Genomic DNA, 15,176 nt, shown 5'->3' with positions numbered 1-15,176 from the left:
GTAAAAGTGAAAGGGGACTATTGACAATTTGACAAAAATATGTGCCAAACTTGTGGCAATAAAAATAATGAAATAGTATTTTTTTCAAAAAAATGTTTCTATAACTTTTATCAAATCAATTGTCAATAAACTCCTCACGAATGTTTTGTACCTCCTGCATGTCTGTGTGGATTTTGATTGAAGGAAAGCAGAGAAATAAAGTGTAGGCTTTACAGAAGCAAAAAATAACTTTAAATAATGTAAAATGTAGGATGGAGTAATGACAGTATTATGAAATGGATAATTGCTACTCACCATATTGTGGAGATGTTGAGATTCAGGCAGACACAACAAAAAGATCTCTTTAACAGGTAAGCTCTCGGATAAAAGGCCTTTTCTGAACTAGACAACATATAGACACACATTTATGCAAATGCAGTTCACAAACATATTACACTGCTGAGGCCAAACTGGCCAGAGTCTGGCCTCAGCAACCAGAGACAGGAGTCATATGTGTATAAGATGTGTTTACATGAATGTGTGTGTGTTGTCTAATTCAGAAAAAGGCCTTTTGGCCAAAAGCTTTCTTATTTAGCGTTCATTGTGTTGTGCCTGACAACATCTCCACTTTATGGTGAGTGGTAATCTATTCATAATACTGTCAAAAAATAACTTCACTGTGAAATGAAAACAGAATAATAACCAAAATAAACAGTCCTTTTTTTTTAATTAAAATCTATTAAACTTTCTTTCAACTGTGCTCCACAGCTTCAAAATGTATGAAAGATATCTTTTGTACTTTATTCTGCTGCTACTAGTTTCAACACAGTGTCATCATTTGACAGAGTTTACAGCTGAAAGCAGTATACACCGCATGTCAATGACTACTATGTGCCACAAACATATATTTAACACTGTGGAAGCAAATCAGCCTGGAATATGGCACAGTATCCAGTAAACAATCACTATTTACTTGGATCATTCTTGGTAATCTCTCCACAACACGTTGGGACAATGGTGCTCAAACTTGCTCCAATTTATACTATTGTTTGTAATGGATGCCTAGAGACAAAAGTTATGAGGAGACAGCTGTGTGCCCTCTGGATCAACACAGCACTATGAATTGTTTCCAAAAAGGCACCGTGCAGTTCTGTTGCATTCTCCTAGCTGTACCTATGAGTCCTATGTTGTAGACACAGGTAATCATTACAAGGTACATCTCCAACATTTTGTATGACATAACACTAAATTTGTAGGAAACTTGCCATGGTAACAATCTTTCAAGTAACAAAGTGCGCATGGTCTAATCTTAAAATGATCTTTTGAGACATGTTAATGGGCATTAGAGTGAACAAATGCTGCATTGGTTCATTCACAACTCGAGACACAGTGTGGTCAACTGAACTGCACTGGGAATGCAGTCTCACTTTTCTCTTCAATACACATATCGCCATACATAGAAATTTACTGTTGTCAAAATGGTTCTGAAGAAGAGGTATCTGATCCAAAAAATACAAACACAGAAGTTCTGAAGGTGATGCAAAACTAGAATATTACATTCAAATTAACATTTTATGCTTTAATATTTAAAATGTACCTGCACAGATATCTGCTTGTTAAGTTTGTACAACACTATTATTGTTATGATTATAAATATTATTCAAATCATCTCTTTCAATAACATCTTACGACGTGGTCAATACTTTTTACATTTACCAAGGTGTTATATGGTCTGTTTTTGACCACTAATGGAAGCTTACAATATTTTTTTATCTTTGTTAACAAAAAGTACTTAATTAACATGTCTACAAAATCTACAAACAATGCCAAAATGCCAACATAATGGAAATTTTCATGCATGAAATTGTACATTTATAATAACCACACTGTCAATGGGACATTAAACTCTAATCTTCCTTCCTTCATCAATTGCTAGTTTTATCAACTGCACATAGATCATGGAGTAAAGGAACAATTTACCATACAATGCAGTGCCTCATATGGGTGCAACAGGAGCTACAAAACATCAGGTACATCAAAGTGTCACAGTGGTGACTAATACAACTGCCTACACCTCTCTTCCACAAAAAAAAGGCACCCGTCTTCACTGCATAGTGAATGATCAAAAAATATATGAAATTAGGAATCTGTGTCCCACTTGCACCCCTGCAAGAATTCTTGCTTAAATGTCTGTGTGTGCACTGTAATTATTCTAATCTTGTATGTGTGATCCCTAAGGGACCAATACATGAAGTGTTATATTCCTAGATTCACCAGCTAAAGCTGATTAAAGAAAATTTGTAAACAGACTTTGACAGGAGAGTTTGCTTGTATCTTCTAAGCAATTGTCAGAACAGTTTTATCACCATCTCCATGATGATCTCCCATGGGCTGAACAAACCTGTGACCATTTGTGCTGCCTATCTTCGTAAACATTCAATATCCCATGTTAGTCTAATCTGTTATGGCTCTTAGACACTTTAGCAATATTCTAGGATGGTCTGCAAGAGTGTTTTGTAACCAGCCTCCTTTGTAAGCTAAACTGTTGAGGCTTTTGTGCCATTTTGATGAATTTATTGCTTGTTGGCTTTTGTCTCACGATCTTTATCTGACAGTTGTTTAATAATTTTTCTGACATTTCATCAGCATGATTGGCTGGGACAGACAAAGGCTCATCCTCCAAAGCCGATGGTGCCACCAGCAATGAAGGATGAACCTTTCACAATCCCAGCCAGTCATGCTGATGAATGACAGGAAAATAACACACACTATGCCTTTGTAGACTGACTGCATTTTCTTAGTATTCTACCAATGAGCCGAAGACTGCCACCTGCTGTATGTAAGAGTGAGCTTGTGTGATTGGTCCATATAATATCCCTACAAATTGTTGTATTTGTATGCCAAAGATGAACATCACAACTTCAGTTTCTCAGTCAAAATCATGATAATTGTGGATCACCAAAAAAAGAACACCTTTCACTTGGGGTGACACGTTGACACTGACTGTATAGTGCATTTTTTCTTCATTTTGTGAAGTGCATAATTTTATATTTCTGGACTTTTAAAGCAACTTTCCATTGCACAACCCTGAAATATTATTAAGATCTGACTTTATATTTGTGCAGCTATTATTAGAGGCACAAATTAAATTCACAACTAATGATGTAGTGTGAATTTGCATCATACTTGCAAATTTTCAAAAATATACAACAGGCTTCAATCAAAATACACACAATTTTTGACACAATCAATGAAAAATAACACAGAAGTGACACAAACAACAAAATATTATAATCAAGAATTTTGAATTGGATGCTATGTGGAAAAGCAATCTCACATGAAGGAAACTGTGCAAGCTGGCTTACATATGTAAAAAAGAAATGCGCAAAACGCATGGACTTTTTACTTAGCTTACTCTGTGATAACTTCTACACTAACAGGCCACAGATGAACACCAGAGATTCAGTTTTCCACAGTCAAAATTGTGAGGACTGTGGATTACTAACAAAACACATCTTCCACTTGCGGTGACTGACATTATACAAATAATATCTTAAAAGCAATGACAGAGCTGAAAGACTTGCAATTTAGTACATATTTTATGTATATGAGAACAAAGGGCTGTTTTCAAGCTGCATAGTGGATATAATTTTGTAAGAAGTGGTGCCTTTGTTTATGTCCTTGGGACTTTAGCACTCCACATTAATCTTTTTAAGAATGTTTAACACCATTAACATTCTCTTCACTGTAAAACTACTTTGATATCATCATCATTGTGACTGTTTTATAAAATTCACAAAGGAATACAAATCTGGCTTATAGAATTTTGTCAATAAACTACACTTCACTTCAGCAATATGAAAACCAGGAGTGTGATGTAGAGGCCACTGCTTACCTTTCAGGAATACTTTCTTGAGTCAGTTTTACTTCTATGCCATCCAAAAGTTGTTCTATTTCTATTAGAACAGTTGAGAAATGACCATCAGGCCAATTGCTGATTCTCCATGTCTGATAAATCTTTGAGTTGGGTACCTGCAATAACATAAGAGTTTAATAGGATAACTGTTTCAGAATGGTGCAGATGTCACGCAAAAGTTGTTCTATTTCAATTAGAACAGATGAGAAATGACCATAAGGCCAACTGCTGATTCTCCATGTCTGAAAAATCTCTGATTTGGGTACCTGCAATAATGTAACAGTTTAATAGGATAACTGTTTCAGAATAGCACATATATCATGCAAATACCTTTTGCAACTGTTCTTCAAAAGAAAATATATGTTTAGGTCCTTTTTTTATCCATTTGCTGTTCTTATTGTGATCAAGTTACAGCAAAATCACTGATACATTTCCAATCTATCTTGAATTTTCTTTCACATACTTCAGTAGACATCTAAAATGTGCAATATGAAAATTCATTCTGGTGTATGAAGTGAAGGAGAAAATCAAAAACGAGATCCATATACATTGATGGATAAAAATATGTAAACACCAAAAACATAACATGTTACCATATCTAATACGGTGTAGGGAAACTGTTGGCATTCAAAACAGCTTCCAGTCATCTCAAAATGGATAAATACATGTCCTGTATGGTTTTCAAATGAATTTTATAACATTCTTCCTGCAAAATAATGGAAAGTTCTGGTAATGATGATTGAGGTGGAGAGTGATCACATACCCTTCTTTCACAAAACCAGTGCTGGGCGGTGCAAGCTATGTGAGCAGGGGCCCTGCCATCTTGGAATACAGCTTCACCATTGGAGAACAAAGACTGTATCACGAGATGACCTTGATCAGCCAAACTGGTCACATAATCCTTGGTAATAAAGTGACCTTGCATAGCAACCATGTGCCCAAGGAATACCTTGATGTGGCTGCCAAAATCATCACTGAACACTGTCCATAGTTCACTCTTAGGATGTAAACTCAGCCAGACGTTGGAAACATAGTAAAACAACACACATTTAACCAAATGAATTTCCTCCATTCCTCCACAATCCAGGCTTTATGGCTCCAGCACAATATTTTCCTGTTGCCAGCATTTGCATAACCAATGAGCGGTTTTGGAATTCCAGCTAGCTCTGAAATTCCCTGCTTATGGAGCTACATTCATGTTTTTTGGCACTGACAGGGTTTGTGAGTGTGACATGCGGTTCTGCAGTGACTTTTGCAGCTGGCATCCTCTTATTTTTTGTCACAATCCTCTTCAATGACTGCCCATCACAATCACTCAAAATACACTTTTGTCCGCATTGTGACTTAGTAAATGATGTTTTCTGCTTTCCTTTACGCAGTATCAGTCTTCAATACAATGCCTCACCAACAATTTGCCCACATTCAAACTCACTTGGCTCCAATATAATGCACTCACAACTACACAGAACACTGTTCTGACTGTGCCTGACACTTTCAACTTATTAAGGGCATTGCACAGGTGCCATGTGTGGTAAAACACAACAGTGCAACCTGCAGTATTGGTTAACACCTGCATTTATATTGAAGCATTCATTTCTTGCAGTTTTTATATTTTTGACCAAACCCTGTACATAACTTAGCTACTGTAGTTCAAAAGTAATTACTTCCACAGTAATGTAAACATAAACAAGAATTAAAATTGAGTTACAAATAAATGAAATAAAAATTTATTTCAACCGACTTTTTAGTGCTCTTTAGTATTGTAGCTAATATGCAAAGGTGACAAATCTTGACAAAGTGGAACAAAGTTCATAAAATTATAAGCATCACATAAATCGAAATCAAATTATTCTGATGAAAAAAATTACTCTCAAGGCCACTGTGAAGTACATGGCAGAGAGTACTTCCTATTTTACTAGTTATTCATGTATGGAGTGAAGGAAGAACGAATGTTTAAATGTCTTTATGTGCATTAATTAATCTAATCTTGGGCTCATGATCCCATGGGAGTAATACAAAGAGGGTTGTAGTATATTCCTAGAGTCTTCACTGAAGTTCTTGAAACTTTGTTACGTAGGCTTTCTTGGGACAGTCTGCACCTATCTCCAGGTGTCTTCCAGTTCAGTTTCTTCAGTATCTCGGTGACACTCTCCCATGGGTCAAACAAACCTGTGATCATTCATCCTGCCCTTCTCTATACAGATTGAGTATCCCCTGTTAGTTGTATTTTATACAAGCACCACACACTACCTCCTTTGTGGATCAATTTCAATTCTCTAGAATTCTACTAATAAACCAAAACCTGTACCTGCTTTACCTATAACTGAGCCTATTTAATCAAACAAACAGCAAGGTTCCCAATACACTTTCCTGGGAACACCCCTGAACTTACTTCTACATGTGTCAATGCTTCTCCATCCAATATAACATGCTTCCACTCCATATGAATAAATCCTCAATCCAATAACAAATTTCAGTTGATACCCCATACAATAATGCTTTTTATGATAAGCATGTGATTCTGAGTCGAAAGCTTTTTGGAAATCAATAAATATATTCACTTCACTATCTTAATCCATGGCTCTTAGGATGTCAAGTGAGAAAAGCAGAAGTTGGGTTTCATGTGATTGGTGCTTGTGGAATCTCTGATGGTTGGCACGGAGGTCTTTCTATTTAAGATACATGGGCAATCAAGAAAGTAAAAGATGTTTTGGCCTATCATGGCAATGGGCACGGCTAAACTGACATCTTGGTACCACAACATCCCTACACTCAGTATGCATCCAGCGCTGGTAGCATGTGTTATGTGTCTCCTTTCTGTGTTGTGTTAGTCGAGAGCTGCAATAGAAAATCCTGTCACATGTGAGGTGCATTCTGTGAGTAGGTTTTTGTCAGCAAAAAAACTGCAGAACAGTTGAAATTTATTGTGACCTTTGTGGTGTGTAAAGAAAAATAATAATGAGTGAAAGCTGAGTGAGACAATCGTGCATTGGTTTTAAAGACAGCTGCACCAATGCTCACAATGTAGACCATAGTGGTAGGCCTAGCCCTGTCACTGATGAACTAGTGGTGAGAATCAATGATAAAATTTGTGAACATTGTTGTTTTATCATTATGGAACTTTTGAAACTACCACCTCTTCCCAGCAATGAAGACATGGTTCACTAGACATCACTCTGGTACTGATGTAAACTGAACACCAGTATAAACCAGTGTTTGCAATTACATGTGACAGATTTGTACAGAGACAGTACTGAAAAACTTGTGCCACATTATAAGTGTCTCAGTCTGAATGGCGATTACGTAGAAGAATAGCTTAATAGTGTATCTTTACATGTGTATAATAAAATTTTGGTTCCCATATTGTTAATTTTTTATTTCAAAATGTCTCTTACTTTCTGGATAGCCCTCATACTTCATTAGGTTCGAGTTCAGAATATGTTATAAGATTCTACAAGAACTGGATGTCAAGGATACCAGTCAGTAGTTTTTGGTTAACTTCTGCTATCCTTCATGTAGATGGATGTGGCCTATGCTAACACCAGTGATGCTAATATCTATATCGCCATCTTTACAGCGATGCAAGAATTAAATTGGGACAATACCACTGGATTTTCATTTGTAAAGGAACATACAAAAACAAAGTTTCTGCTTTTCCTCTGCTACCCTCAATTTCAGTTCCTGTCCCATCTCTGAATGTCTGGACATTTCGGTATCACTAACAGCCTTTACATATGACCCGAATTTATTTGGTTTTGGTGAGGGATCCTTTGATAATATTTTCCCATTATAGTCATGGAAGGTTTCATGCACTGTCCTATCAAATGTCAAACACATTTCATTCAGAATCCCACTATTTACAGCCCTATTCATTTTTATACCTATTAACAAACAGTAGTCTCTGTTTATTTACAGTGACTTTATACCATGGACAGTCCCTCGCATCATGAACTGTTCAGCTCAGAACATATGTATCAAGTACTTGGTCAACCATTCATCTAAACCTGAGTTACAGTTCTTCTATATGCTCCTCTCCTGAGCTTAACATTTCAGGTTCCTTATTGAGAAGCGACACTACTACCTCCTTATCTAGTTTGATGAACATATAAATCCTATTTGTTTTCGCTGTACTTTGGTATTCATTGTTGCTACAGCTGCCCCATGGTCATTGATACCAGTTTCAATGTGAACATCCTCAAAGAAGGCAGCTCTATTTGTTAAAATATTTGAAACAGTTGTCCTATCACAACTCACAGCCTTTCTCTCAAGTGCTTACTGAATCACAGCTTATATTTAGGAAAAACCTAAACATGGCCACCACTATTATATGTGTACAGTAAATCACACAGCCAGAATGTTTCTATACCTTATTAAAGCCTCTGACTCAGCAAAACATGGGCATCTATTTTTTAAAAAAAATCTCGGGGCACACAATATCAATAATGCATCAATGAAACATCTTGACACATACCTGATGAATCAAAAACATTGTGCCAAACTTATATATCAAATTTATGATAAGGTTTTACCTTTCAAATTGACAAATGAAACAGTGACACAAGAGTCCCTCAAGCCTCAATTCTTGGACCTTTCCTATTTCTAACATATATCTGTACACCCTTTAACTCGCACATTGTTACTTGAATTTTCAGCAAATAATGAGCTATTTGAATAAAGAACATAAAGAAAAGAAGAAGAAGCACGGTCGTAACATGTACAAATAACAAAATAATTAAGAGTTTCACAAAAATTGTATGATTTATTCAGAAGAAAGAGATTCACAAACTGAGCAAGTAAATAACACATTGGTCCGCTTCTGGCCCTGATGCATGCAGTTATTCAGCTTTGCATTGATTGACAAAGCTATTCAATGTCCTCCTGAGACTTATCATGCCAAAATCTGTCCAATCAGTGCATTAGATCATCAAAATCCCGAGCTGGTTAGAGGGCCTTGCCCATAATGTTCCAAACGTTCACAACTGGGGAGAGATCTGATGACCTCACTGGCCAAGGTAGTGTTTGGTAAGCATGAAGGCAGGCATGTGTGGGAGGGCATTATATTGTTGAAATGTAAGCCCAGGATGTCTTGCCATGAAGGGCAACAAAACAGGTCGTAGAATGTTGTTGATGTACCGCTGTGCTTTAAGTGTGTATGCATATGGCAACCAAAAGGGTCTTGGTATCAAAAGAAATGTGCCCAGACTGTCATCCTAGTTGTTGTGCTGTATGGCAGTTGACAGTCAGATTGATACTCCACTGCTGTCTGGATTGTCTCCAGACACGTCTTCACTGGTCACCAGGTCTGAGTTCAAAGTTGGACTCACCACTGAGGACAATTCTACTCCATTCAATGAGATTCCATGCTGAATGTGCCCAACACGACTCCAAATGGGCTTGTTGGTGTGCAGAGGTCAACAGTAGTCAGCACGAGATGCACCATGAGCTCAGCCCCCTTTCTGTTAGCCAACTATTAATGGTCCTAGTGGTTACTTAAGCTCCAGTTGAATATCAGATTGATGACAGTGATGATCCCAGAGCTCTGAGTGCTCTTCTGACGATTGCTCGGTCATATCTCTATGTTGATCGCCTCTTTCTTGACACTGTGTTCAACCATGGTTCATCCATTCCTGGCATCAACATCAGATAGTGGTCCCTATTCAAATGTCGAGCAATTCACTGATTACTCCAACCAGCTTCTTTGAGCCCAAGTACAGGTACTCTGTCAAATGCTGACACCTGCATATATTGTTGATGTGCCTGTCTGCAAAGCATACTTACTGTCCAACTGAGTACATGGAATGAAATTCACAAAGACTTTATGCCCTCTGTGTACTATCCATGCCAGCTGTGAGGTGAAATTGCTCTGCAGCATCACACATTCATCCATCAGTTTACAATTTTGCATTTTCCATTGATACCTGTACGAACATAAACTCGTGACCAATTTGCACTCCTTCATGGTGTGTGGTTTATTTTAATTTATTATTTTTCTTTTATTTTTGTCTTAGAGTATATTTCCATGCAAAAGGTCAATGAAAGTAAATCCCAGATGCAATATTAGCAGCAACTGGCAGTTCACACCACTCATGCGTAAATGAGGCATGTGGGATAATGGCAGAGGAAACAAACAGCTGCAAATTCTTAGGTGTCGATTTGGACTCAAATCTTCAGTGGATTAACCATATTAATGCTGTATGCAACAAGGTTAGCAATGGTTTGTATCTTTTTAGGCAGTTGTCAAAACAGTGCCCGCCCACACGCTCGAAGCTGTATATCATGGGACAATCTATCCCCTTATTTAGATACTGCATAGAAATATGGGGTTGTGCTGCAGACGGACACCTTACTGCTACTTCAAAAAGGCAGTTGAGGTTTATACGTTGACTGAGCTATAAAGATTCTTGCTGCAAGATTTTCACACAACACAAATAGTTCACCATGTATTCCTTGTAGCTCTATACATTAATCACTTGTTTTGTCTCCCAGAAAACTGAGGTAACTAAATGTAGTGATATTCATGACCACAGCACTGGGTTCAAAGATAATTACTTCAGACTAAGAACTACATTAAAAATGACGGACTGGAGTCCATACATTAATGGGCTAATAAGCTGCCAGAGTCACTGAAAAACTGTAATAAAAAAAATTACAATCAGAAGTTAATATATTCGTAATTGAAAGGTATCTGTGTTCACTTTGTGAGTTTTAAAGCAGTAAAGATTAAGAGCCCACTGGTGTACTGTGAAATAATACATATGCAAGCTGTGCATCAGGTGTTTCAAATGTTTGGTTTTGTAAATTAACAAGACAATTTTATAAAATATAGAGTTACAGTATGTGGTAAATTAAGGATATCTGTTGTATTAATTTACATAAAAATTGTAATTCATTTTGACAAGCATTATTGATTGTGTTTAATTACTACCTGAAATACTATGCTGTAAATGTATTCGGCATTTGTGAAAGCCATCTATTAATGACTCCATGCAAAAAATATCTAAATAAATAAGTAGATGTGTTCCTTGGGTGGTGTCAGATGGTGAGCACTTCACAGATCTGTTAACAATGACTGCATTGAGCTTGTGTTGCAAGTTGTCATCAGTGTAATCTATTTTATACACACATCAAAAAAAGTTTTGCATCACCCTGGTTCCCAGAATGCCTGAAGATAGACATTGACTGTGGATATTGTATCACATACACAGTCACTTTGACTGTTCAGAGATGTCACTAAACCCACCCAAAGATGTAAACAACCATGCTTGAGCAGCACCTATTAGATGGAGGGGGTCCGACAGCCAATCAATTCCAGTCATTCCACCAAGAAGGAGGTACACAGCTCGTTTTTTCTGTAGTTCAACCATGCCTAGATGGTCAATACCATAGTTCAATTGTGTTCACATTGTTACTTTGTGCCAGGAAGGGCTCTCAACAATGGAAGTATCCAGATGTCTCGGAGTGAACCAAAGTGACGTCGTTTGGACATGCATGAGATACAGAGAGACAGGAGCTGTCGATTAACATGCCTTGGCCAGACTGCCCAAGGGCTACTACTGCAGTGGATGACTGCTACCTATGGATTATGGCTCAGAGGAACCCCGACAGCAACGCCACCATGTTGAATAATGCTTTTTGTGCAGCAACAGGATGTCGTGTTAAGACTCAAACTGTGCACAGTAGGCTGCATCATGCGCAACTTCACTCCCGACATCCATAAGTCCATCTTTGCAACCATGACATCATGCAGCACAGTACAGATGGGCCCAAAACAACATGCCAAATGGACCATGCAGGACTGGCATCACATTCTCTTCACCAATGAGTGTCGCATATGCTTTCAACCAGAAAATCGTCGGAGACAAGTTTGGAGGCAACCTGGCCAGGCTGAACGCCTTAGACACACTGTCCAGCAAGTGCAGCAAGGTGGAGGTTCCCTGATGTTTTGAGGTGGCATTATTTGGGGCTGACGTACCCTGCTGATGGTCATGGAAGGCACCATATGTAGATGCCATCCTCCGACCAAAAGTGCAACCATATCAGTAGCATATTGGCAAGGCACTCGTCTTCATGGACAACAATTCGCACCCCCATCGTGCACATCTTGTGAATGACTTCCTTCAGGATAATGACATTTCTCAACTAGAGTGGCAAGCATATTCTCCAGACATGAACCCTATCGAACATGCCTGGGATGGATTTCAAAGGGTTGTTTATGGACGACGTAACCCACCAACCACGCCGAATCGCTGGTGAGGAGTGGGACAATCCGGACAAACAGGGCCTTGATGAACTTGTGGATAGTATGCCACAACGAATACAGGCATGCGTCAATGCAAGAGGATGTGCTACTGGATATTAGAGGTATCAGTGTGTACAGCAATTTGGACCACCACCTCTGAAGGTCTTGCTGTATGGTGGTACAACATGCAATGTGTGGTTGTAATGAGCAATAAAAAGGGCAGAAATGATGTTTATGTTGACCTATATTCCAATTTTCTGCGCAGGTTCCAGAACTCTCAGGACCGAGGTGATGCAAAACTTTTTTTGATGTGTGTATTATTCTCTGCTACATGCATGGCATGAAGGGGGTAGACTTTGGTACAGGCGAGGATGACTGCCATTTTTCCAGTGATCATATAGCAGGTAATGTGTGAACCTACATCATCTACAAAAACCACGGGCTATTTTGATTCTGAAACTGATACCAGAAAAATTAAATTTTGCAACTCTGTCCAAACATTTGCAAGTTGCCATTTATATCTTCAAGCTGTTTACAATTTGTTTTATCTGTCCCTGAAACCCAGCTACATGTAGCAAATGCTATTAAAGTACACATAAGCTGATATTTTGTTTCTACAAGAAACAATACAGAAGACACATTTGCCTCATGGCACATTTGTGCTAACAGAATTTGAATGTTCTTTTTCTTCTAAAATTCCAGAACAGATACTAATATTCCACCAATCAGCACACTGTGCCCTTTTAAAAATTTTTGCTCTATAGTCTTACAATACTTAAATATCTCAGAAAGGCTTTTCGTCTCTTTTTCTGGTTATCACACAATAACATGCCAGCTAGCTGTTACAGCTGCCATGAAGGCATTTTTTTTGCATTGTGATTACTTTCCAAGCTTGTACTACAAAATAACATAATGCAGCAATATGGAACTGAACATGGTTGTATTTCGTTTTTTAACCAGGCATTTGTCTTTAAAGCTGAAAATGTTGAATAGAAATGGATTAAATCAAAGAGTGTTGTACAATATGCTTTAGGTAGGTGCGTGCAATGCCGTGTGAGGAATGGCAAAGGCCTACTGTGGTTCTATAGGCCTGTTAGAAAGTATCTACTAAGGCAGAGATCTTAAATGAACCCAAAGCTTCATTGATAAACAAAAGCTGAAAAAATGAGCATAATGAAAGTGATGAGAGAATGGCATAATGAATTTGAAAGTATAATTTTGCCCTCGGATCTGATGAAAAATCCAAAAAAAAATTGGGTCTTAAGTGAATTCAGTGAATGGCTCAAAAAAAGAAAGTACTCTATACAATCACTCAGTGAATGCACAGCCAACACAACAGAGTATGTCACAAAGAAGGTAAAATATAGAATCTGGTCTTCCAAAATTACTTCACTGATGAAGAAAACTATGCTATAGTTTGCTTTCAACTGTCACACAAATAGCCACAACTATCAGAGAAAAGCAGCACATTACCAGGTAATGACAAAAGTATAGTTCAGGATAACATGTCATAATATATAGTGCCTCAATAACAAAGTGTTAGATTTACAAGTAGCTTTAAAAAACTTTGCTGATGTCTCTTATCTGTTTATTTGAACACTGGTGCAAGTTTAATGAATGAAGTCTTATGGATATGAGCAAATTTAAATTAACAGCTCATTATTACCAAAATGTTTTTTAATGGTGGAGTATGCAATACACAAGAATATTACAGTTTAATGTAGAAACAAGAGACCATATAAGTACTGAAACATATCAAATCATGTCCCTTAGAGACAAAACCTGAGTAGAAGAGTAAGAAACTAATTATCATGTCAACATATAGATCACCACTGGATGATAAAAATATATTTTAAAAAATGGAGGCAGCATTACATTTTTTATAATAATGAAGTGAAATTATTATTATTTGGGATTTTAAAATAACCTTGTGGGTAATGGAGAAAACAAAATATGTATTCCCGTATATACTTGATAACAGCTTACAAACATGAATGTAAAGCATGGAATAGCTAACAGAAACATAAACCAAAGAGCAACAATATCTAGCATGGAAAGTTTCTGTGTCACTGTACATTTGCAAGGACAAAACATCAGGAAAGGTCACTGCAAAGAAAAACGACAGCTTTGTACCCTCAGCAAATTTCATATGAAACCACTCTTTAAATGACATCACTGGAATAACAGAGTTATAATCTTCCCTATTCGATAATATCTTCACAAATATCAAAACAGGTGTCACCAAGACTCTAAATGTAAATTTATGTCTTTCGGATCACAACACACTAGTAGCATATGTAAATTCTTCTATACCCACGACAGTAAATCGTAAGTGGGAACATAAAAGGCAAGTCGACAGTATTTTTATTAGTGTTAGCAAAAGCAGCCTGGGAAAATGATATACAAAATCAACAATCGATGAATTATTAAATGCATTTTCTGATATTTTCATGTCCCTGTTTAGATGTCTTTTCCAAAAAACTCACAAAAATCATCGTGTTATGGAACAACAGTCAATGGATATCAGCTACTTTTATTTATTTATTTATTTTTGAGTTCTGTGGATCCTTGACGTGAATGTATCACTAGGATGTAGAACATGTCAGGTTATTACAGTAATACCCACATGTAGATGATCATGAGGCAACCAATTTAACATATATAAGCAGATACAAGAAAATGGACATCCACATGTAAAATAATTACACATAAGAATTCAGATAACAACATAGATAATAGTATAGTAATGACATAGATGATTACATAAACAAATTTAAAGTAATTCATCTAAAAAATATTCTGCCAACATGTGATATGCTAATCTACATAATGAGTTCTATTAGAAATGCATGAAATTAAACACAAATTCAAGAAGTATTACACATTATCGAAGAATTCCTGTAAAGAATAGAATTATCCAAAAAGATAAAGTTTTAGCTCTGTTTTGAATTTAGTAAGATCCCCAATGACTGATTTGATATGGACAGGAAGCTTATTGAACACTTTTATACTTGAATAATGAACTCCTTTCTGTACCATGCT

The 15,176-nt window shown here is 37.1% G+C and overlaps 1 protein-coding gene across 1 annotated transcript in view; it reads right to left on the bottom strand.

Moving 5' to 3' along the window:
* LOC126187746 (activator of 90 kDa heat shock protein ATPase homolog 1-like) overlaps positions 1-15,176 on the bottom strand; it is a 110,358-nt gene that overhangs the window by 507 nt on the left and 94,675 nt on the right. Inside the window, exon 9 of the mRNA XM_049928998.1 lies at positions 3,875-4,011. Within this exon, the coding sequence (XP_049784955.1) occupies positions 3,875-4,011 (137 nt within the window). The remainder of the gene's footprint in view (positions 1-3,874; positions 4,012-15,176) is intronic.

Source organism: Schistocerca cancellata, chromosome 5 (genome assembly GCF_023864275.1).
Source record: "Schistocerca cancellata isolate TAMUIC-IGC-003103 chromosome 5, iqSchCanc2.1, whole genome shotgun sequence".
Taxonomy (NCBI): domain Eukaryota; kingdom Metazoa; phylum Arthropoda; class Insecta; order Orthoptera; family Acrididae; genus Schistocerca; species Schistocerca cancellata.
The sequence above is the reverse complement of the archived record's forward strand: the minus strand, read 5'-3'. Positions and strand labels throughout refer to the sequence as shown.